Below are 21,920 nucleotides of genomic sequence, written 5' to 3'. Positions count from 1 at the left end.
GAAACTTCCTTTTCTCTCCTTTTCCAACCACTGAGAGTCTTGTTACCTCCTGAGACCAGCAGGGGCTTAACCTCCATGAAATCTGGATTGTTTCACTTTTCAAGGAGCTGTGTGCTCCCACTCTGGTCTATCCAGATCTTATTAGCCACTTTGTTGTCTGGATGTCCACCGCTTCCTACAGCACCAACTTCTGGAAGGAAAGAGTGGTATCTGATATGTTCCTCCCACCAAGAATCTGGGACATTGCTTGGCTTATTAAGAATGTTCACATAAATTTTAATGAGTGAAAGAAAAATAAGTATAGAAGGAAGTCAATTAGTTAAGAACTGATCATGCTATAATTTATGCCCAAGATAGATTCACTCTGTAACCCTTCCCCAGGGGTATGTAGAAACTGAGTTGCAGGAAAACATGATCAGATCTTCCAACAGGGGTGGGGTGACCATGCAGCTGACACATGTGTGACAGGGTGCTGGGGGAAGAGGCTGCACGGTTGCCTCTAAGCCCTTCACCCTCTCTCCTCACTGGCCTTCTACCCTTTGTTCTAGAGATGTCTACTATATATCTTAGCTAGAGGGTAGGAAGACCATTTCATTCTCAGTTCAACCAAATGATGCATCTGAGTATCCAGCTCATGGCTGTGGGTGAATTCGCATCAAAAACCTGTTTTCTGCAATTTCATTTACTTTTCTGTTATTTTCCTCTTTGCACAATTGCTATCAATTGCTGTTGTTAGATCTATGCTTGAATGTGAAATCACTACCTCAGAGAGCAGATCTGTTTTCAAAGTTCCCAGATACCATGGTCCAACAGGAAAATTCAGGCCACAAAGCCTCCAGCAAGTCAGGAGGGCCCTGGGACTCCATTTCTTGCCAATACATGGCATTTTTGGTCATTTTTATGATAGTCATTCCAATTTGGGATTATGTGGGATAAGTCATATTCATGAACTCTAATACTCAATTTGCTAAATAAAGAGTTTTTAAATGGATTTTTCCCTCTCAATGGGATCAGGGAAGTTAAGAGAGAGACACCCCTTGTTTGAGTGCTGGGAGTGGGGTGGCAGCAAATCCTGACAACTGGGGAACTGGCTTGGGATGAGGAATGAGGGCTTTCCTACCTGAGAATGGCCCCTGGGAAGCTCCTTCCTCTTAGGGAAGAGGTGAAGAAAAGCATGCTCTCAAACGCATGCTGACATCAGGTAGGAAACTGAAGTTCTGGACCTGCCTTGGCTGACCCCTCAGTGCCTAGGGTTGGCAACCCATTTTCCCTGCTGTAGAAAGAGGGAATTAGGTTCTCAGCTCTCAATTTTTGGACACTGACTCTGGAATCTAGGTTCTTTACCTCCTCATCCTTCAGGAAAGTTTATCCACCCCACCCCACACCCAACTCCCCATCCAGCCTTTAGGCGCTGGCAACCAAGATGCTGGACTTGCTCTCTGGGCACCTCCATCACTGGGTTGAACCTAAGTCTGCAGCATGAGCCTTTGTTTGACCTTAGTGGGGTGGGGTGGGGTGTTTTTGTTCCCTAGCTTTAACTTGGAGCCTGGCTATGACTTCCTCCATATCTACGATGGAAGAGACTCTCTCAGCCCTCTCATAGGAAGCTTCTATGGCTCCCAGCTCCCAGGCCGCATCGAAAGCAGCAGCAACAGCCTCTTCCTTGCCTTCCGCAGTGACGCATCTGTGAGCAATGCTGGCTTCGTGATTGACTACACAGGTAAGGGCCTAGTGCCAGAAGTTGCCAAGGGCACAGCCAATCAAGTTGGCAGAGGGGGCACAATGTAGTGCAGAAAGGACCGCCTGGGGCTGGGCCAGGGGCATCTGGGCCAACTCTGGTGCAGCTGCTCCTTCAGAGGACCTGCCTCCCCTGAAACTCTGAGGGTGGCTCAGTCTTCTACACTTAGACGGCCCAGGGTAAAGAGAAGGGGAATAGCATTCTCTTTGTAGTTCACTTCTACTTCCAAGTCATGCTTCTCTTCTTCCTTTTCCTGAGATGGACATTCCTAGCTCTTCTTCAGTCTCCTAACCCCCTTCCTTAGCTATCAGCTAATATCTTCCTGGTCCCTCACCTGCTTTAGCTAGGATCTAGGATGTATCTCAATCTTCTCTACACCAAATCCTCCCACTGTCCTCGGTAACTTCAATGACCATGGCTTAGTCCACTTCCTGTTATTGTAACAAATGCCTGAAGAGTACATTATAAATTTAAAATGTTTGTTTAACATACAGTTTGGGGGCCTGCCGTTACAAGATCATGTCAGTCCATCTTTATGGCTCTGATGAGGGTCTCATGGTGAATGGTATCACACTACCAGGGTTCCATGTAGGAACAATCACACAGCATGACAGGAGGCCAGAAAAATTTAGGAGACAGGTTCACCCTTTGCATAACAACCCACTGTAATTAGGGTCACACAGAACTATGTTAATTCCTTCCAAGAGCAGTGGTTCCCATGACCTAACTTTCTTCCACTAGGCCTCTCCTCTTAAAGGTTCCCCAATTTCAACATCACCACACTGGAAGCCAAGTCTCTTATCTCATCAACATTTGGAAGACACACTTAATCCCGATCCAAACCACATCCACTCATATGGACAGCCTGTCCACTCCAAGGGTCACTGTGCTTGGACTGCCATCCCAAGAATACTCTTTGACTATATACTCCTGCTTTTTGTCATAGAGAGGTCATTTTCTGATACTTTCTCATCACATTTTCTCTCTTCCCCATTCATGTATTTATGTGTTTATTTTGCAGTGTTGGAGATCAAATCCAGGGCTTTGCATGTACTAAGCAAGTAATATACCACTGAGCTACATGCCCATCCCTAGTCATATTTCCTCATCCTTCCAGGTGCCCTATTCACTTACTCCCATTGCATCTGTGAATTAATTTAGTCAAGCAGAATGCTATCATGGAGGTATCAAAAGCAGGAGCCAACAACTTTTTCTTAAAGATAGTAAGGGTTATAGGTTTACCCACTACAACTACTCTGCTCAACCATCATAGAGCTCTAGCAGCCCTACACAAAATGTAAAGGAATAGGTGTGATCATTTGACAACTAAAATTTATTTACAAAAATAGGTCCCTGCCTGGCCAAGATCACAGACTCAGATTAACAGGATTGCAAGTCCATGACTACTATTTAACAGTTGTGTGATCATGTACAAATTATTTGACCTCTCAAAACCCCCATGTCTTCATTTGTGAAGCAATCATAGGAAAATTCCTGCCCTCTAGAAATGTAAAGATCAATGAGTCCATGCACTGAAGCCCTTGGTACGGTGCCTGGCACATGTCGAATGTTCTGTAATCTTCCAGTGTTATTAATAGTAGTGAGAGAGTTCCAGGCTCTTGGGCACTCCACTTTATTCTACCCCATTATTCTCTTTTTGACCTTTTCTTCTTTCTTAATTATCCCAGACCCCATTATCCAAATTCTAGCTCCATTTCTTGCTTGATTTGTGAGTTTGGCAAGTTATTATCTCCTGGAACATCATCCACAAAAAATGGGGGTAATAAAAATTACGTTGCAGAAGGTTAAGAATAAAAGATACTCTGTACAGACATATTATGTAGAGATATATAGATATATATATTAGTGTAATGCTCAGAATATACTAAACATTCTACAGATTCTCTGGAGATGATGAATTTTGTTATTATTACCGTAATCCAAGTTCACTCCTCGCCAGCCTGTGTATACAAATGGGGTCATATTACTGGTTAAAATTAAAAATTTTCTGGCTCATGGTTCCCACTTGCACAATGTAGGGCCTGAGCCACCTTTTAAAATGTCCCTTAATGAAATATTTCTGGCAATGCTTGAGACTTTCTCATATGAGTTCACAAATACCACTAATTATGATAATAGCTAACTGTGTGTACCAACTGCCACCACTGCCCTGGGTATTTCATATTCACCACCTCACTGAACTCTTCATAGCTATTAGTGGTCTGCTATTTGTCAAGTACAGTTCTAGAAGATATAAAGTGCATAAATTAGAGATTGCTTTGCTTGTCATCTTTTTGCCTCAAGGGGCTGACTTGGAGAATGAAATGGACCTTTCTACTGTCCTTTCTTCCTCCAGTCACCTATCCTGTCTCCACACCTTCTCCTCATACTGTGTCAGGACATGGACACTGCAGAATTCTAACTATAGATATAAATATTAGTGTACACCCAGTCTGGGAGCGCCACTTCTCTACATACCACCAATCCACCTGCTGGGTTATCATGACTATTTTTTTATTATTCTTTCTTTATTCATATTCTCATCAGTACCCTCAATTTCCCTACTCCCTGATCCTTCTTTGTATAATCTTTACCAAACCATACCCTTGGTAAAACTCACACCCAAATGGCTGAGGACAGCCAGAAAAAGCTGCACAAACATGATATTTAGAGCTACAACAAGTGCTGCCCTTGAGCCCAAGCCAAGTGTAAGTAACAGCTAGAGCTGCTTCTGACTTGTCCCACCTGGGGTCTTCTGGGTGGAGACCCCAATATTTCACCCAAGTGTCATCATCATCAGTTTTATCCTTATAAGCTGACTTTATTTCACATTCCTTTGGGACAATAAGGTGCTGGGCAGAAAGTCCCTCAACTTCCTCCTCAGTCGCTTTGTGGTCACCTGGCTATGGCCTCCTCTTCTCTAGGTCGTCTTTGATGAAATCAAGGATTAAAATACACATCACACAGTATTCTTCTCCATGAAGCACTTTCCACCTTCAGTGGGCATCCCAAAGTGTGTTATGTGGAAGGATCCCCCAAGTCCAAAATACAGCCCAGGGAAGAAGACGTTCCCAGCTGGCATCTGGGCCAGCTAAATAGTAGAGGGACAGTTGATGACTGAAAAGAGAGGATGGAGAAAGAAGTGCAGCCTCCACTACTTAATTAAGATTTGTAGTGCAAGTGCCAGAAGAGATGTGTGTGTTCTATCAGGTGGGGGCTGGTAAGAACCTTTAGCTTCCTGCCTGCTTGTCTAGGCTGCACACCCTGGTGTTAACCACTTTCTGCTGTTTCCCTGGGTCTCTGGTCCAGCAGCCCATTTGGTGGAACCCAGAGAACCTTGCATTTTCTATGCTTTTTTTTTCCCCTCTCTAACCAGGACCCTTAGATTCCTGTAATGGGTTACTTTGCTGTCGGTTCCCATAGCTTTGATATCCTCCGGTGCTCAATATCTCACAGGGATGGGCTCCATCACTTATTAATTCAGCTGCCTAAAGCAACCTGCCTAACTTCCTTGAGCATCAACTTCTTTATTCACATAGCGAGATATAAATAGGTCCAGCCCTGGTTCTGGGCACATACTCTGATAGTCTCTGTTCTATCCCAAAGACATTTTGCTGGGCTCTTATTTGGAAAAAGGATATCGATACCTCATCCTGGAGCTAGCCCAGTGAAACAATACCTTTTCCTTTCTGCTTACTGAAAATATAAAGTGCAAGCATAATGTTTTGTACGGTACACATACGTGTATGAGATATTTAGAACAGACATTTATGGTGTGCATGTATATGTCCTCTATACTTTGCCAGTCCCTGGCTAACAATTAAGACACTCTTCTCTGCAGGTCCACAGAGCACTGCAGATGGAATCATAAGACTTGCATAGTAGGCAGTTTGACGTCCTCCGGAGGTACAGAGTTGGCCTCCTCCATCTGGGAACCATCTTTATGTCCTTGCCTTTTTGAGAGATCTAAGGCTCTGCTAATGCTGAGGAGATGAGTCTCCTGGGAGCTATGGCTTCAGGAGCTCTGCTTTGAGGGGTGAGAGGAGCTCACAAACCCCACCCCCCCACCCATGGAGAGAAGTCCTTGCTGGAGTCAGCTGGCTGAGCACCATGGAAACCAGTCTGGCCTGGGGCAGGGAGCCCAGGAGTGCTTCCTGCATCCTTCCAACTTCCCCAGTGAGAGGCAGCAGCTCTTTGCTCTCATCTAAAATGTTATTTCAGTTTGAAAATTAAAAAAAGAAAACCCACTCAGCAGAGGGGGCAGGAATTTATTATAAGAATATAAGAAACAGAAGCCCACTCAAAACAACCTGAGCCAGAAAGAAGGCTTTATTATTAGAAAACAACTAACAACCAACCCAATCTAAACTAAAAAGGGTTCTATATTTTAACAGTACATATAACAAAAACGGAAGCAAATGTAATACAGAAAAGCAAAATATTTTTAGAAGCAGGAACCCACAGGCAGGAAGTGTAAACACCCAAGGGGCAGAATCAGTATGGAAAATCAAATATAGAGGGCCTGGAATTTAGCTCAGTGGCTCAAGTGCTAGCCTGTTACATGCAAGGTCATGAGTTCGATCTCTGATACCAAAAAAAGAAAAAAAGATCAGATATAGATAACATCATCTCCCATTCAGGGCTTGTCTCTCGCCTGATGCTTTCTGAGTATTTTCTGAGAGTCAATTTTCCTGGCTTCTTCCTTCTTCTGGGACAAGAATGGCTGCAACACTCTCAACACAGTATCACTTCCCAGTTTTTATCCCACTTCCAAGTCCCTGAGAGGTCCTAAGGGGACAAGAACTTAATCTAAGTGTCCATGGAAGAGCATCACCGGGTTTGGCTTTGGCATCAAGGGCAAAGGTAGATCAGGCATTTATAGTTGTTTGTTCATTCAGTAGATATTGACAAAGTACCTGTCATGTGCCCCACACTGATACAAATGCTAGGAACACAGGGGGGAAACAAAGCCCCTGCCTCCATGGAGTTCACATCCAAGCAACAGTCAGGCTGGCTGGTGGATCTTTCTCCTGCAGATGTGGTGCTGAAGGCCTACCAAATTCTAAGGCAAAGGGTGTGGGGTTTTAAACACTGTTCAGTTGTCCCATGAACCTGGCTGGGCTGACCTCCTGGAAGATGTTCCTGAACAGGATTAGGCCAGAGGTACCAAATCCACTGCTTTGTGGAATTTTCGAAATCCATTCTCCTGGGGAGCTTTGCCCTTTTATCGAAGAAACAAAAAGCAAAGAGGGGATCTTCTCTTGGGGATCCAGTCACTAAGATCAGTCTCAAGGAGGCTTGTTGTCTTTCTCCTGGCCGGTGACATTGGTGGAAAGGGTGAATGGAAGAACCTTTGTTCTGCAGCATGTATGGTGGTCTCCCTCAAGGCAGAGGCAGACTAGGTTGTCCACGCAGGTGTGTGACACCACTGTTTCCTCCAACAATGCTCACCGAGCTCCCACTTCATTCATGCCCTGTGCTACTGATTGAGTTTACAGTAGTGAGCTAAACAGCCAAGGTCCCTACCCCAGTATAACTCAAAAGTGAGTGAGAGAAACAGATAATGAAGTAAACAAACCAAACATGAAAAGTATAAGAAATTAGGAGAGAAAAAATAGGCTACTCTGAGAAAAATAAACAAAGTACGCATTCAGAATGGTAGTTTGTGAAGGAGTTGCTGAACAGGGACCATTTAGACAGGACCTTGAAGCTGAATAGGAGTCTTTGGTACAGATTAGAGTAGGAGTAAATGGATGTTTCAGAGGAAAGAGCTCAAAACATGCATGAAGAAAATCTGAAATAGCTCAAAAAAGGTCACAGTGAATCAACTTTTACCAGACAGGAACTAAAAAGTGTCTGTTTTCCCTTTCAAACTCTTAGAAGAATTCTGTGGGCCTGGGAGTTGTAATGAAGATTCTCACTCCACCTCCCACTGTGGGAGGCTTCTTGTATGAATTCAAAAAGGAATTATCTTCATTTTGCCTATTTTAAAAGTAATGTGTTTGTTGGAGAACCAAATAATATAGAAGCATGTAAGATATACTATACAGCATAACATTCCCCTAATAGTACTCCCATCTTCTAGGGTTCCATTATTAATGGTTTGTTACCTCATTATGGATATATTGTATAAAGTAATGTACATTCTGTATCAGGGATTGGCAAACGCTTTCTGTAAAATGCCAGGAAGTAAATATTTGGATCCAGATGGTTTCTCTTGCAACTGCTTATCTCTGCTGTTGCAATGCTTAAAAAAAAGCCACAGACCAAATGTAAACAAGCATAACTGTGTTAAGATAAAACTTTATTTACAAAAACGGGCAGTAGCTGTTCTATATGAATAAGATCACATCATATGTACTGATCTGTAATCTGATCTATTGAGTACATACACCAACAGATCTTGGACATCTTCCCACATCAGTATTCAGACTTACTGCTTCACAGGCTGCTTGTGTTTCCGTGGATGGCTCTCATCAATACCTTTTAACCAGCTCCTTACTGATTCAATGTCCAGCGTTGTTCTTTCCAACTTTTTGCTATTACAAAATTTGGAAATAGACTGCATGTATTAGAATCCAGATAAAGCTGGTCCTTTTAATTTTTCCATCTTGAAGGACTTGGGATTTATTTATTGTCATCATTATAGGGTTTTAGTCATTTAGTTTTATCATTCACAACGGAGCTGTGGTTTGGCAGACTGAAGACCTGATTTTGGTCTTAATTCTATCTCTCAATAGCTGAATAGCTTGGAAAATGCATTTACCTTCTCTGATTACCACATTCCTCATCTGTGTCCTGACTGTGAGGATACCTGGCCCTGCCTGCTGCAGAGGGTATTGTGAGACACAAATGAGATAACAAATTGAAAAGTGCTTGGAAATTATAAGGTGATATTATTGCATAAGGAACTATCATCACTGTCATTGTCCTCATCATTATTATTAATATGGTAATGCTTGAGATGATAAGCTTGTCTTCCTCTGAAATGGGAGTAAATACACAATAGAGTCTGTAGTTGGAAACATTGATGTGGTTGTTCATTTTCCAAGACCTAGAGTGTTCAGCCAAACAATTCAGCCGTCATTTATTAAGCCTATGTTATGTGCCAAATACAGACAGCACTGGTGCCAAGTTCTGTGCTAGTTGCTGGGGTTATGAGAGGACTAGGTGATTAACCCTGTCCTCCAGGAGTTTAGAACCCACTGAAGATAACTACCAAGATAATGTGAGACTTGCTATAATCAGGGGAAGAAAATTCTGCCAGAGAGCAGGCAAATTTGAAGAACTTTGCTCAGAAATAACAGCCTTGAAGTGTTTAGGAGTTTCCCACAGTACAGGAAGGAGAGCCTGATACTCAGTAGCATGTCCCTGGTACCATCTTGTCTCATCCATGTCCAACCACTGCCCATTTGGGCTTGTCAGCTTCCTGACCATCAATGATCTTGGAGCCAGAAGCACTGAGAAGGAGTAGTAATGAATGAAAGCCAGGAGATGCTTCAGATTTCCTGCTGTTGGCGAGGGAAGCGTCCTTTTGTAGTGTCCTCCAGAGATTCAGGACCTGGCTAGCACTCCCAATCCTCAGAAAGCATCAACTACTCTCTTGCCATGTGCAGAGGGACATCTGTAGGAATAAATTACTATTAGCTACATCTACATTATGCCTGGTGGGAAGCTACATAAGGATCAATAACCAAACAGAAAACACTGCTGTTCTAATAAACTAGCAAACACTTAATACCCAATGCAAAGCCCTGGTAACTGTAGTGGAGACTTCAGCTTATCCAGGAGGCGGGGCAAATCCAGTACTGACTGTTGGTGCTCAGTACTCAAGGGTGCCTACAGCGGGTAGGTGTGACTGGATGGCTCCATCTCTAACCAAGAGCATGTAGAGGCAGAAGACGGAGAGGAAGAGAAAGACCTGTTTCCAAAAGCAGATTGTCACTGTTTCCCAGCTGAGGATGGGGTCAGAGATGAGCAGAGGGGAGGGCTTTGCCCAAGTACTCACTTTTATTATGGTAACCCTGCCTACAACCATGGGCTGGAACATCAGCTTCCAGTAATTAGAGCAACATTTACTCCCCTTGGAGGTGAGACTAGGAGAGAGAGTCTCGGGATTTGCCTCTCATTCCTTCCGCTGCAGCAAGAATGTGGAGGAAAAGAAGGGAAGCTTCAACATGACGTGCAGCCATGTCTCACCGAGATTAGAGAAGTTTCTGGATCTGAGGAAATAGGACCGGCAATCTGAAGTCCCCAAGGACTTCTCATGGAAATAGGCCACTAATGATTTGTGCGTGCGTGCATGTGTGTGTGCGTGTGTTTGTGTCTTTTTCCAGAAAACCCGAGAGAGTCATGCTTTGACCCTGGCTCCATCAAAAATGGCACACGTGTGGGATCTGACCTGAAGCTGGGCTCATCTGTCACTTACTACTGCCATGCGGGCTACGAAGTTGAGGGTTCCTCCACCCTTAGCTGCATCCTGGGACCCGATGGGAAGCCAGCATGGAACAACCCACGACCAGTCTGCACAGGTTGGCAGGCGGGTGAGGTGGGGGATTGCTGAGGACCAAGGGATGCAGGGCAAGAGGGGAAAGGGATGGGATGTGGTCCTCAAAGGTGACTCCTGAGAGCAGGGCCAGGTAAACTTGGGTTTGCTGTGAATGGAAACAGCTCATAATTCACAAGGTATCCTGGTCCTTGTCTGTATCTTCTTTTCCCATCATGTAATATCCCTATTCAGATCAATGCTTATGTCCTCACAGAAGCCACCGATGTGCCACCCCAGGGAGCACACTCTCAGAGAAGGGAGTTAAAGGAGGCCTTGGTGTTGCACCTGTGCATGGGGACATCCCTGAGGTCAGCTGCATAAAGTCAGACCACGAAATAAGCTGACTCCTTGTGGAGTTTCCTAGCGAGAAAAGTGGGAAAGAGCTTCAGAAGCTCTAGAGTGAAGGGAGCCCCCACCATGTGGAAAAGCCTAGTGGCACCCTTGCCTAGGTAAGCAAGAGAGGCAGGTTCTAAGGCCCACCTCTTGTGGAAATCGGCACCAGAGATGGGAACAGGTGACTGAGCTATGAGGCTCTCAGTGAGTTAGTCTGGGAGAGGAAACATACGTCTCCTGCTCATGAAATCCTACCACCCAGGTGTAACCACAAGCCATGAGACAGCTGGCCATTTCTGGGCCCCACATGTAGGCTAGAGGGGCTTGTGATACATGTCCCAAGCTGTACTTTCTGGGAATAAGCCCAGTATTCATAGTTAGGGGACAAAGGCTGATGTGTACCCAAGTAGGCCCTTGATAACATCAGGGTGGGTTTCAGGCCAATCCAGAGATGACTGTCCTTGTGCAGGGCAAGGTCCTTAAACTACTTCTTCATGCTTATAGCTCTCCACCTCAGGGAAGCCTCCCCAAAACCAGAGGCTCCATCTAGAAGCTGAAGGGAGAACAGACAATTGACAAGAGACCCATGGCATCACCTGGCTCTCCCTATGGCTTTTCTTTCAGCCCCCTGTGGCGGACAGTATGTGGGTTCAGATGGAGTGGTCCTGTCTCCCAACTACCCCCAGAACTACACCAGTGGACAGACCTGCTCATATTTTGTCACTGTACCCAAGGACTATGGTATGAGTTTTTTGGTTTGGTTTGGTTTGGTTTGGCTTGGTTTCCTGGTTCTTCCCTCTCATTCCAAATGCGCAACTCCTTCTCAGACTTCTCCTAGTTACCCATTCCCACTGTGGCAGCCAGCAGAGCAGCTGTCCAGGTAGGACAGCTGCATCTCTTGCTCAGAAACAGGCTGCAGAAGGCACTCCTGGTATGAGAGGGGAAGGGCACAGCAAGGCTGGCAAGAAGCCAGGGTACAGAGTTAGTGAGGAACTGGTCGGGCCAGAGGGAGGCCAACTCCCCCCGGGGGTCTCTAGCACAGTTCAGACTGCAGATCAGTCCTGCAGGGACCATGCTGTAGAGCAGAATCTGCAAAATGAACTGGGGATGGAAGACAGCTAGACGGAAGCTGTGCCCCCACTGGGCCAACAGGGCCCCTACCCCACCACGGTGACTGTCAGAGAGGAGAGGAAGGAGGAAATCCTTTCTACTCAGAGCTGGTGATCTGAATACCCATCTAGTGGCAGATCCTTGAGGCCTTATCTGATTAGGGGCCTACTTTTAGACTCTTTCCTAATTAGCTGATAGCTCTGGGGAACTCTTAACTTCAGAGCCTTAGTTTCCAGGGGTACAAAAATAAGAATACTCTCTGGAAAAGTCAGAAAAGATGGTGCACATCCAAGTGTAGTACCTGGCATCCAGTAGGTGCCTAATACATGTTACGTTCCCTCCTGAGTGAAATGAAGTGGAGGTATTGTCTGCTCAGTAGACAGTTGTTCATAAGACACAGGCTGCTGCTCCCCAGCCTCCTTCCTCTTAACTTTGGAGGGAGATCCTGTATCCAGGGACTGCCCTCATCAGCAGGGCCTTTTGAAGAAAAAGTAAGGCAGAATATGGGGTCTTGAGGTTATGTGGAAAATGAGAGGTTACCAGAAACCCTTTCATGGCCTCATGAAGCTGCTGCAGCTGCAATCTGGAAAGCAATAAGGTTAACTCAGTGCTGCTTCCACCCACCTGTCATTGTGTGTGGTCCTCAGTGTTGTCTTGACCCCTGTGGAGAAGGTGACTCCCAACCTTCCCAGCTCTCCACGTCTCTGTGCCCATGTCAATCTGCCAGCAAAATGACCAGCAAGCGGTTAATGTGTGGGCCAGCAGCTCCCTCTGGCCTGCCCATCTCACCCAAGACCTCTGGCCTGTCGGTGCCCCAGCCTGCCTGCCCCAGCTTTCACACTAAGCCCCCCACCCTACCCTTTCTCTTCCACAGTGGTGTTTGGCCAGTTCGCCTTCTTCCACACGGCCCTCAATGACGTGGTGGAGGTGCACGATGGTCACAGCCAGCACTCTCGGCTCCTCAGCTCCCTCTCGGGCTCTCACACAGGTACCCAGGTCTGGGCTGGGCTGTTGTTGGGGGAGGCGTGGTCTGGGGCATCGCAGGTCCGCAGAGAGGAGTAATATTCTGCAAGCAGCCTGGCCATCCAGTGTTGTGTTGTCATGCTCTGGGATGTCCTCACATCACAATGACCAGCCCCCTGAGCACTCACACACAGCTAGGGGCCTCAAGCACACCCTGTTCCATGCTCCTGTTTTTTATGTTCAGATTCAACTGTTTTTTCCAATCATTATTATGCTGCATTTTCACTGCAGAAAATCTAATGGCAAAACAAAATAATTATAATAGAGAACTTAAATAAAAACCACCCAGAAACAACCACTGATAACATGTAGTATATTTTCTTTCAGTCTATATATCTATTTAGACCTAATCTTTTACATATTACATATTTTTATTGAAATAGTCACTGTGAACTTTTCTCTGCCATTATTTTTCCTTTGTAATAGCATTTTTAAATGCTGCTTAGTAGTCTCTCATACAGTTAAGATTTATGTAATGAATTCCATTTGCATTCCCTTTAGATTGTTTCCACTTTGTTACTCTTCTGAATAGTAATTCAATGAATATACAGATATCTTTATGCACATCTCTGCCTACTACCTTAGAATACCTAGAAGCACAATTACTAAGTTAAAGGATATGTGAGATCATTAAGGCTTTTGATACAGATTATCAAATGCCTCTCTAGAAAGATCTTGCTACTTTGTTCACCAGCAATGAGTAAGAGGGCATGCTTTATTCTCACAAAAGTAGGTAATTAAAAAACCAAAAGCATCATCAGTTTGAAAAGTGAAAATGAGATCTCATTTTCTAATTTGCCTTTTTATCATTGGTAGGTGTTAACCTTTTTATAATGTGCTTATTGGTCCATGAGGTTTTTGTTTGTTAATTTGTGTCAATTTTTCTATGAACATCTGTTTCTGTATTTATTCAGTAGAACTCTATATTATTATAAGCATATATATTACATACAATACCAACCTTTTGTCTAGATTATATGCTATAACCACCCCCATTTTGCCATTTGCCATTTAATTTACTTCAGGGTATGTTTTAATGGTAGAAAATTTTAATTTCCCATGATATCAAATCTATCAATGTTTTCTTTTATGTTTTTCTCCTTTGCCTTTATGCTGATCAAATATGTATTCCTCTGTGTCTCCTTTTACTTCTTTAGTGTGTTTCTTTTGTTTCTTTTTGTCTTAACACCTTTGGAATTTATTTTGAATCATTATTTGATACAGAGACTCTAACCAGTTACAGAAGACTTCTCAAAATGCCAGATTTCCATATACTAAGTTTTTATAAAGGGTCTGTTCCTAGACTTTTTATTTATTGCCTCCAATTATCTGTTTATGCTTTTATGATTTAGTTACTGTAACAGTATGATAGTGTTTAACATTATAATGATTTTAAATATGTTTATGGTCTTATCAATCCCCATGGTCATTCTTTTCCTGAGACTTTTGTTGGCTATTCTTACTTATTTTTGTCTCCAAGTAAAATTTAGAATTATTTTGTCAAGTTAAAACATGACATCAAATTTTTTTACTGGAATTTCAGAAAATGTATGAGTCACACTGGGAGATTCACATCTTTATATTAACACTTTTTTCCAGGAATGTGGTGTGCGTCTCTACATTTATTTATGTTTTGTAGTGTCTAAGGAGGTGATATAATCTCCATTTAAACAGTACTTGTTTTTTGTTAATTTTATTCCTAGTTATGTCATCTATATTTTTGGTTATAGTTTTTGTTGCCACTATAAATAGATCTTCCTCTCCCCTCGCTGTATTTTTTAACTGTGTTTCACTAGTAAATTCCAAAACTGGCATTTTTTGGTATATTTTTGGCTTTGTAAAGTCATTGACTCCTCCACAGTAATGCCAACATTGGCAACTAATTCTTGATTTCCAGGTAAGAAGCAATATCATTTTGTAAATAAATTTGCCTCATTATTCTACTTCCTACTTTTTGGTGGTTTTTCTTTTGTGTTTTGTTTTTTTTTTACCATGGTTATTGACCTATTTTTGCATATTATTTTAATTTCAATGTTGATAACTTATCTTTTAGTAAAGCATTTATTCCGTGATTTCTCATAAATGTAGCGGCATAATTTATGTACTATACTGATATTTAATATGATTTGTTTTAATTCATGCTTTTATAATGCTTTATGCCTTTATAATGCTTAATGAAGTATTCATAGTTCCCCCTTTTCCTTGGCTGTACATTAGAGGTTTTGTGGGGTATCTTATTTATTTTTAACTTTTTTATTGCTCCAATTTATCAAAATTGGAGTTTCCTTGGTGGAGTTTGTTGCTGTTATTTCCCAATTATACTCAGCTTTTATTTCATAATTTCTCTCCTCTTTTGCTTCCCCAAGTTACTTTGTTCTTCTTGTTCTAACTTCTTGAATTGAGAGCTGAGTTTGTTATTTTCCCTGTGTAACACACAGCATATTTACCACAGTGCAATCAGTTTTAGCTTTATCCCATAAATTTCAATATGTACTATTACCGTCACCATTACTTTTACCCAAGAATTGATGTCTTATTTACTTAACTCTCATTGCTGAAATAAAATACCCAACATCTAAAGTTAAGATTTATTTATCTCACAGCTTGTGGAGGTTTCAGTCTATAATCAGCTGGCTCCAAGGATGGGTGGCATGGCAGGGGAGCAACAGTTCATGGCAGCAGAAGACAACAAAAGCTGCAAGAGAAAAAAGAAAGGAGCAACCTTCTTTTCCTCCCTTATATTGTGTGCAGGCTGCCCAACCTATGGTGGATGTAGGACCCAATCCCAGCAGTAACAATGAACCAATCACACACTCTAGATTCAGCCACCTCAGAAAAGCTTGCCCATCATGACCACATGAAACTTTGGGGGCCATCCAGACACAAACCATAACTGTTAGCTAAGAATATCTCATTGTTCCTAGCCAAGAATTTGGATTTTGTTCTTGCTACTTTAAATTTTGTACTCATTTTTTTATTGTCATATAATTAGAGAATGTGGCCTCCACCATTTCCACTTTGAAAAATAAATGAAGTCTTCTCAGTAGCCAAAGACTTTTTTTTTTAATTCCCTAAGTATCTGATAACTGTGTCGTCTGTAAGGTAGAGAGAGGTGGGGTTGGACTCTGCAGTCTCCTGGATGCACTCTTCTCTCTATTCTTGGGATATTTCACTAGGTGTCAGTGGGCACAGCAGTGGACTTCACTGAGCATCAGTTTCCTCATCTGTAAAATACAGAGCAGAAATTCTTTTCCCTAGAATTTTTGGTATGAGTAAATAAACTTTGAAATAGCTATGAGACTAATCTTAACACATTTTTATTGTTCAGATCTATCAGGGAGTCTCCACTAAATGATTTTCAGTATCACCGCCACTCACCCAATGAGAGTGTAAATCAGGATCTCTGCAGTGGCATGTTTTCTCAAAATTAATCGATAGATGATTGATGATAGATAGATAGATAGATAGATAGATAGATAGATAGATAGATGTTTAGGACCTATAGATATAAAAATGGATAGAGATATAGATATAGATATAGATACACTGCACAAGTACAATAGAAATAGGAAAAAAGAAGGATTAGTGGATGAATGCATAGACAGACAGGCAGGCAGATGAATAGGACCCAAAGATATCAGCATTAATGTACTCAGGGAATCTCTGAATTCCTCATTTAGAGAAACTGATAATGAGCCACAAGACTGAACCATGTCCCCATCCCTGAGGTGTGATGGGGTTGAGGAAAAAAACCTAAGAAATGCTACTTAACATTTTCATTTTTTTCTATTTGATACATCAATGACCAAGAATGTCATATTAAATTATCTCCTACTGATTGTGACATTTTTGTCTTCTCGTGTTTCTAACAATTTTTGTATCTGCATCCAACTGATACATCTTTCCTCATTTCTCCCAAGAGCATTCTTTTAAAAGAAGATTACTTTCTTATTCTAAAAGTGAAATATTTGTCCTGATATCTGTCAACTTGCTTTGTGTCTGATTTTTAGTTTATGTTGCTTTGGTTTTGCACCCTCACTTTTCTATTTATACCTGACTTATCTCTTATTTACACATTTTTCCATCTGAGCTTTTATATTAATGTTCTCAGTAATTATTTTAAAATTATCAATGTCTTCCATAAGGACATTTTGATATTTGCATTTAGTTCTGTTTCCTTATTGATGACAGTTATGCAAAGTTAGCCATCCTTTCCGGCTCTGTTTCTCCCTGCTATCCCTTCATTCCTCTATTTTAGTTCTTTCTTTCAGTAGAGCTTATAACTATGGCCCTCTTGTCACCTTGCATGTATGAGAATGTCTTCCTTCTGACATGTCATACAAGTGACGGTTTGATTGTAAATCACATTTTCGGTCACATACCTTTATCTTTTGAAGTTGTAGCCGTTATTTCACTGTATTACAACAGTAATATCATAGGTAAATTAGAATCCAACATGATTTTTTGCCCTTGTAAGTAAAATATGCTTTTTTTTATTCATATGATTTTCGTATTCTTTCTCTACTTTAAAAATTAGACAGCCCCTTGGACTTCTATAATAGAGGCACTCTCTTTCCACTGATCAGACTGCAAAAGCTGCAGTCTGAACCTCAATTCTTAGAGAAGGTATCTTCCTTCTTAAATTATCTTTTCTCCTTTGATTTCTCTGCCTTCTTTCTCTGGCATTTCCTATATGCCTACTGGAATTTTGTCATCTGTCTTCCATATCATTTCTCACATTGCTTTGATAATCTTTACCCTTTTTCTGTGGATTCTGAAGAATTTCCCAAATTTCCCCTCCACTTCACTGTTTGATTTCTGCAGAATACAGAAATTGTAGGTTAGCATTTCTCATTCCTTCATAACCTGTATCCATCTTACATCTTTCCTCTGGTGTGTTCTCCTCCTCTGACTTTACAAATGCCACACACGGTTTAATATTGTGATAACCATGACTGAAAATCTTCTTCGTTTTCTTTTAGCCCTCTCTTTGTTGTACTTCACATAAAAATATTCATTTCACCTTCTCAGAATGGTCTTCTCTCTTAGAACTTTGAGATTTTGTTTCTTATGTCCCGTATTCTCTATGGAGAAGGAGGTCTATGTTCATCCAGGACTGAAGTCACCATAAGCTCTGGAGCCTTAATCCACATCTTGCAGAGCAAATGGGGAGAGGAATCTGTTTTCTCCACCCACGTCTACTGAGAAGAGCTAACAAGGGCAGTGACGATAAAGAGAGAATCTGTCTCCATGAATGGTTTTGTTTTTATTTTTGTTTTTGTGCTGGTAGTCACAGGTTAGCTGGTGCAATGGCTGCTAGCGAGGGCCAACCATCTGGGCACATGTAAATCTAAGTGTACTGTGCAAAAAGCCTCTTTACTTTATAAGGATGGTAGCATCACATGAGATTTTGGGAAGCTTTGATGAACAGTCCCCTCCCCAAATGGCTCCCCACAGCTCCTGGGTGGTCTGAATCCCAGCTCTCCTCACAGTGGAGAGGTGGCCTGGTTTTCTGTAACCCCTACTTGCTTTCTGAGGGTGGAGTCTGCAGCTGTGTTTTCAGGGTCACTCAGAAATCCAGAAGGGCAACATGCACAGTAGCCATGCCCCCCACGACACCATGTTCTCCTTTGGCCTCTGGAGGAAAGTGATGATGAGCAGGACTGTGTTTCATGGCTGCTGGACCAAATGGCACTATCTCTCCCTCACCCACTTGTACCTATGCAGACCTATGCCTTTATCTCCTGCTACAAAGGCCACACGCCTCCTCCAGCTTACAGTGCCCATGCACGTTTCCCCCAAGTTTGTCCTGGGGTCCAGGTTGAGTGACAGTTTGTCCTGGTTTGCCTGAGACAGGCCCAGCCTCCACTTGGCTGTTCCAGCATAATTACTAATATAGTATCCTAGCATGAGCAATAAATTAATTATACTGTCACACTGCTTATCCATCATTTCAAGGGAGATCTGGAAAAGGCCAGTTGCTCTCAAGAGATTACAGGATCCTCCTTCTCAGAAGGCAGTGTCTTTTTTGATCAGATCAACGTCAGCTTTCCAAGGAGACCACCAGTCATCTTAACAGTCTTTCTCCCAGTCCTTGTAGAGACCTTTAGCAGCAGTAGCTGTCTCCTCCTTTCCAGGCAGATCATGTAGGCTTATTGTAGCTCTCGGTCTTGCTCTGGTAAGTGAGGTTACTGAACTCTGTCAGACCACCCTCACGTTACCAGGGGCCAAGGTAAGACCATGAATGTGAAAGCCTTCTGTAAACTTTAAACTGTGGAGGGCAATGAAATGTGAGAGCTCCTTTCAGGAAGGCCTAAAGTATGGAATGAATTACTGTGAAAGTATAGGCTGCCCCCTCCTTTGTGGTCAGGCTTATATCTGCTGGACCTCACTGCTAGACTCACTGACTTCCTCTCCCCCTCACCTCTTATTTTGGCAGGAGAATCACTGCCCTTGGCCACCTCCAATCAAGTTCTTATTAAGTTCAGTGCCAAAGGCCCAGCACCAGCCAGAGGTTTCCACTTTGTCTACCAAGGTATGTGCACATGGGCACCATAGCTCCCCAGTGATTCTGAGGCTCAGGAAATAAAAACCTTGGACCTTCTCATCTGAGCCTCTTTCTCAGGAGGTTTGGGGCCGTTATTATTCTGTAGGGCAATTTCCTGACACTCAACTGAATTTTACACATTCATTTACCCAACAGATATTTCTTGGACCAAAATTTAGGTTGAATAAGAAAGAAATCAGACATGGGAATCCCTTCCAATAACCCATCCTTGTCGCACCCCAAACCATTCTCTAATTGCTCTTGGAGACTGATTTTGTCCTTGAGGTACACAAAGGTGTGAGGAAGGAAGACACAGGCTCTGAAGTAGGATGGACTGCAGCTGCTCCATGTCTTGGAGTCTTGCATACATTTCAAAGGAAGGAAATACTAGTTCATCATTGATAGGATTAAAAGAGAATTCACAAAGTAACTGGTACCAAGCAGTAATCATGTCCATGCCCACCTTTATTGACCAGAAAGGCAATGTTTTGGAACATTTTGGTCTTCACCCACAGGCCACAGCCTCCATATTATGTAGAACATTCACCTCTGTAGGGCCCAGGTTCCAAACGTAGCCCATGCATTTGACTCTACACAGGACAAAGTGCAGGGGGGCTAACCCTTCCCTGGGGCCTGGATTAAGGGCCCATCTGGTCTGCCACTGTGAACAGGTCATGAAAAGCAGCCCCTAATCAGGGTTTTAGGTGCATGGGGCAGGGCAAAGGCACTGAAGTGGAGAAGGAAGGGTCATTCTCCCTGTGAGTAGCATGGGAACCTGAGCCAGCGAAGGGCATTACTGGGGAAGTGAAGAAAAAGGGTAGGCCTAATGTGGGTCCCAAAGGGTTCTCATTACCCCTGTGGTTCCTGGAAATTGTGTCAAAGCCTTGTGTGTCCAGCTATGTTCAGTAAAATGGGCCTCCCCATGGAAAGCTCCAGCCCTTGCCCTGAGCAAAAGTGGCCTAATCCTCCCAAGGCCCCATTCAGGCTGGCTATATTCCAGTCCTATTGTGCATGCATCCCTGGCCCAGACTCTAGAGGAGTGAGGCCTGCCCTTGGTGACCTTGTCTCCTGCAGCCGTGCCCCGAACCAGCGCCACACAATGCAGCTCTGTGCCTGAACCCCGCTATGGCAAGAGGCTGGGCAGTGACTTCTCGGTGGGGGCCATCGTCCGCTTCGAATGCAACTCCGGCTATGCCCTGCAGGGGTCCCCAGAGATCGAGTGCCTCCCCGTGCCTGGGGCCTTGGCGCAATGGAACGTCTCCGCACCAACCTGTGTGGGTGAGTGCCGCACGGCTGGAGAAGAGGAAAGGCTGGGCAGAACTGTCTCCCTGTGGGGCGGAAGGGCATCCAGTTCCTGAAGATGCCCAGGACACACAGCAGTCCCTTCCAGCAAGTGACATAAGTAGACTGCCCTCTCAGCTGGCTCATTGGTCCTGTGGATTGGTGTAGACACAGCAGCAGGAGGAGCTGGGTGAAACCTGTGAAAGGAAGAGCAGGGATCCAGGGTCCTACAGGAAGGTCCTCTGGGGAAAGGTCACAGAGGAGGTCAAGAACAGAAGGTGGAACTGGGGGCCAGGAAGGGGTGGGGGCTGAGTCACAAGCAGAGGCCTGGGCCCTGAGAAGATTCTGTTCAGGAGACTCCTTGGAGGATCCACAAAACTAAGCTAGAAGTCTGACCAGCACTGCCTCTCTTCCCAGTCCCCTGTGGAGGCAACCTCACGGAGCGCAAAGGCACTATCCTGTCACCTGGCTTCCCTGAGCCCTACCTCAACAGCCTCAACTGCGTGTGGAAGATTGTAGTCCCTGAAGGTGCTGGCATCCAGGTAGGAGCAAGGAGCACCTCAGCAGGGGCTGATCCCAGGTGGGAACTACTGCTGAGCCCCAAGCCAGAAGGAAACACGTCAGCCCTGCCCTGCCCCTGCCCCTGCCCCTGCCCCAGCCCCAGCCCCAGCCCTGCTCCTGCTCCTGCCCCTGCCCCTGGGGCTAAGAAGGCACAGCCCATGAGCAAGAGTCACAGCAGTTCATGAGGGTGAGGATGGGGACAGATAGTTCAGGAAGGAAGAGAGGCAGGCTGTGGCCTGCACTAGCCAGGCAGACTCTAGAAAGAGGTGGGCCTGGAACTGGAGTATGAAGACGGCTTGGGCTATGTTATTCAAATGGCTTAAGGGTGCTTTTTCCCCCACTTAAGGTTGTAGGGAGAGAAAGGGAGATATTGGAGCCAAGTGGAAGGAGCAAGTACTAAGCACAGGCCAAGCATGAGAGTCACCAGGGACCCAGCTGGGCCAGCACACCTAAATCTGAGCTCTGGAAGCTCAACTGGACCTAACCAATGCCCAGGAGTGAGAACCAAATGGAGTGAGGCACAGAAGATCCAGAGCCCTCTAGGCAACGGATCACACCTGGGCAGGAGCGAGTTGCTGGTTCATGGTGAAGCAGTCAAGCCAGGGAAATGGGGAAAGACAAGAAATATTCCAGAGATGAGGAGAAAGCAAGCCAGACTGAAGTGTTCCCAGCTCCTTAGACTACTTTTCCGTTTCTACTTTGCTCAGCATTCATTCGTTCCCGTCTTGTGATCATTTGTTTCACACCTGTCTTGCCCAGCTCCTGGTGGTAGAGAATGT

At 43.9% G+C, this 21,920-nt stretch overlaps 1 protein-coding gene across 9 annotated transcripts in view; it reads left to right on the top strand.

Annotated features, from left to right (window-relative positions):
- The window catches only part of Csmd2 (CUB and Sushi multiple domains 2), a 566,560-nt gene that overhangs the window by 445,489 nt on the left and 99,151 nt on the right, over window positions 1-21,920 (top strand). For all 9 annotated transcript variants that reach the window (XM_063236033.1, XM_063236032.1, XM_063236031.1 and 6 more), the window contains 7 exons: window positions 1,533-1,720; window positions 10,075-10,269; window positions 11,244-11,360; window positions 12,604-12,717; window positions 19,192-19,287; window positions 20,374-20,577; window positions 20,998-21,122. In XM_063236033.1, the coding sequence (XP_063092103.1) occupies window positions 1,533-1,720; window positions 10,075-10,269; window positions 11,244-11,360; window positions 12,604-12,717; window positions 19,192-19,287; window positions 20,374-20,577; window positions 20,998-21,122 (1,039 nt within the window). The remainder of the gene's footprint in view (window positions 1-1,532; window positions 1,721-10,074; window positions 10,270-11,243; window positions 11,361-12,603; window positions 12,718-19,191; window positions 19,288-20,373; window positions 20,578-20,997; window positions 21,123-21,920) is intronic.

This window comes from Cavia porcellus, unplaced genomic scaffold (assembly GCF_034190915.1).
Source record: "Cavia porcellus strain 051 isolate PalLab524CR breed Dunkin Hartley unplaced genomic scaffold, mCavPor4.1 scaffold_25, whole genome shotgun sequence".
Classification (NCBI taxonomy): domain Eukaryota; kingdom Metazoa; phylum Chordata; class Mammalia; order Rodentia; family Caviidae; genus Cavia; species Cavia porcellus.
The sequence above is the reverse complement of the archived record's forward strand: the minus strand, read 5'-3'. Positions and strand labels throughout refer to the sequence as shown.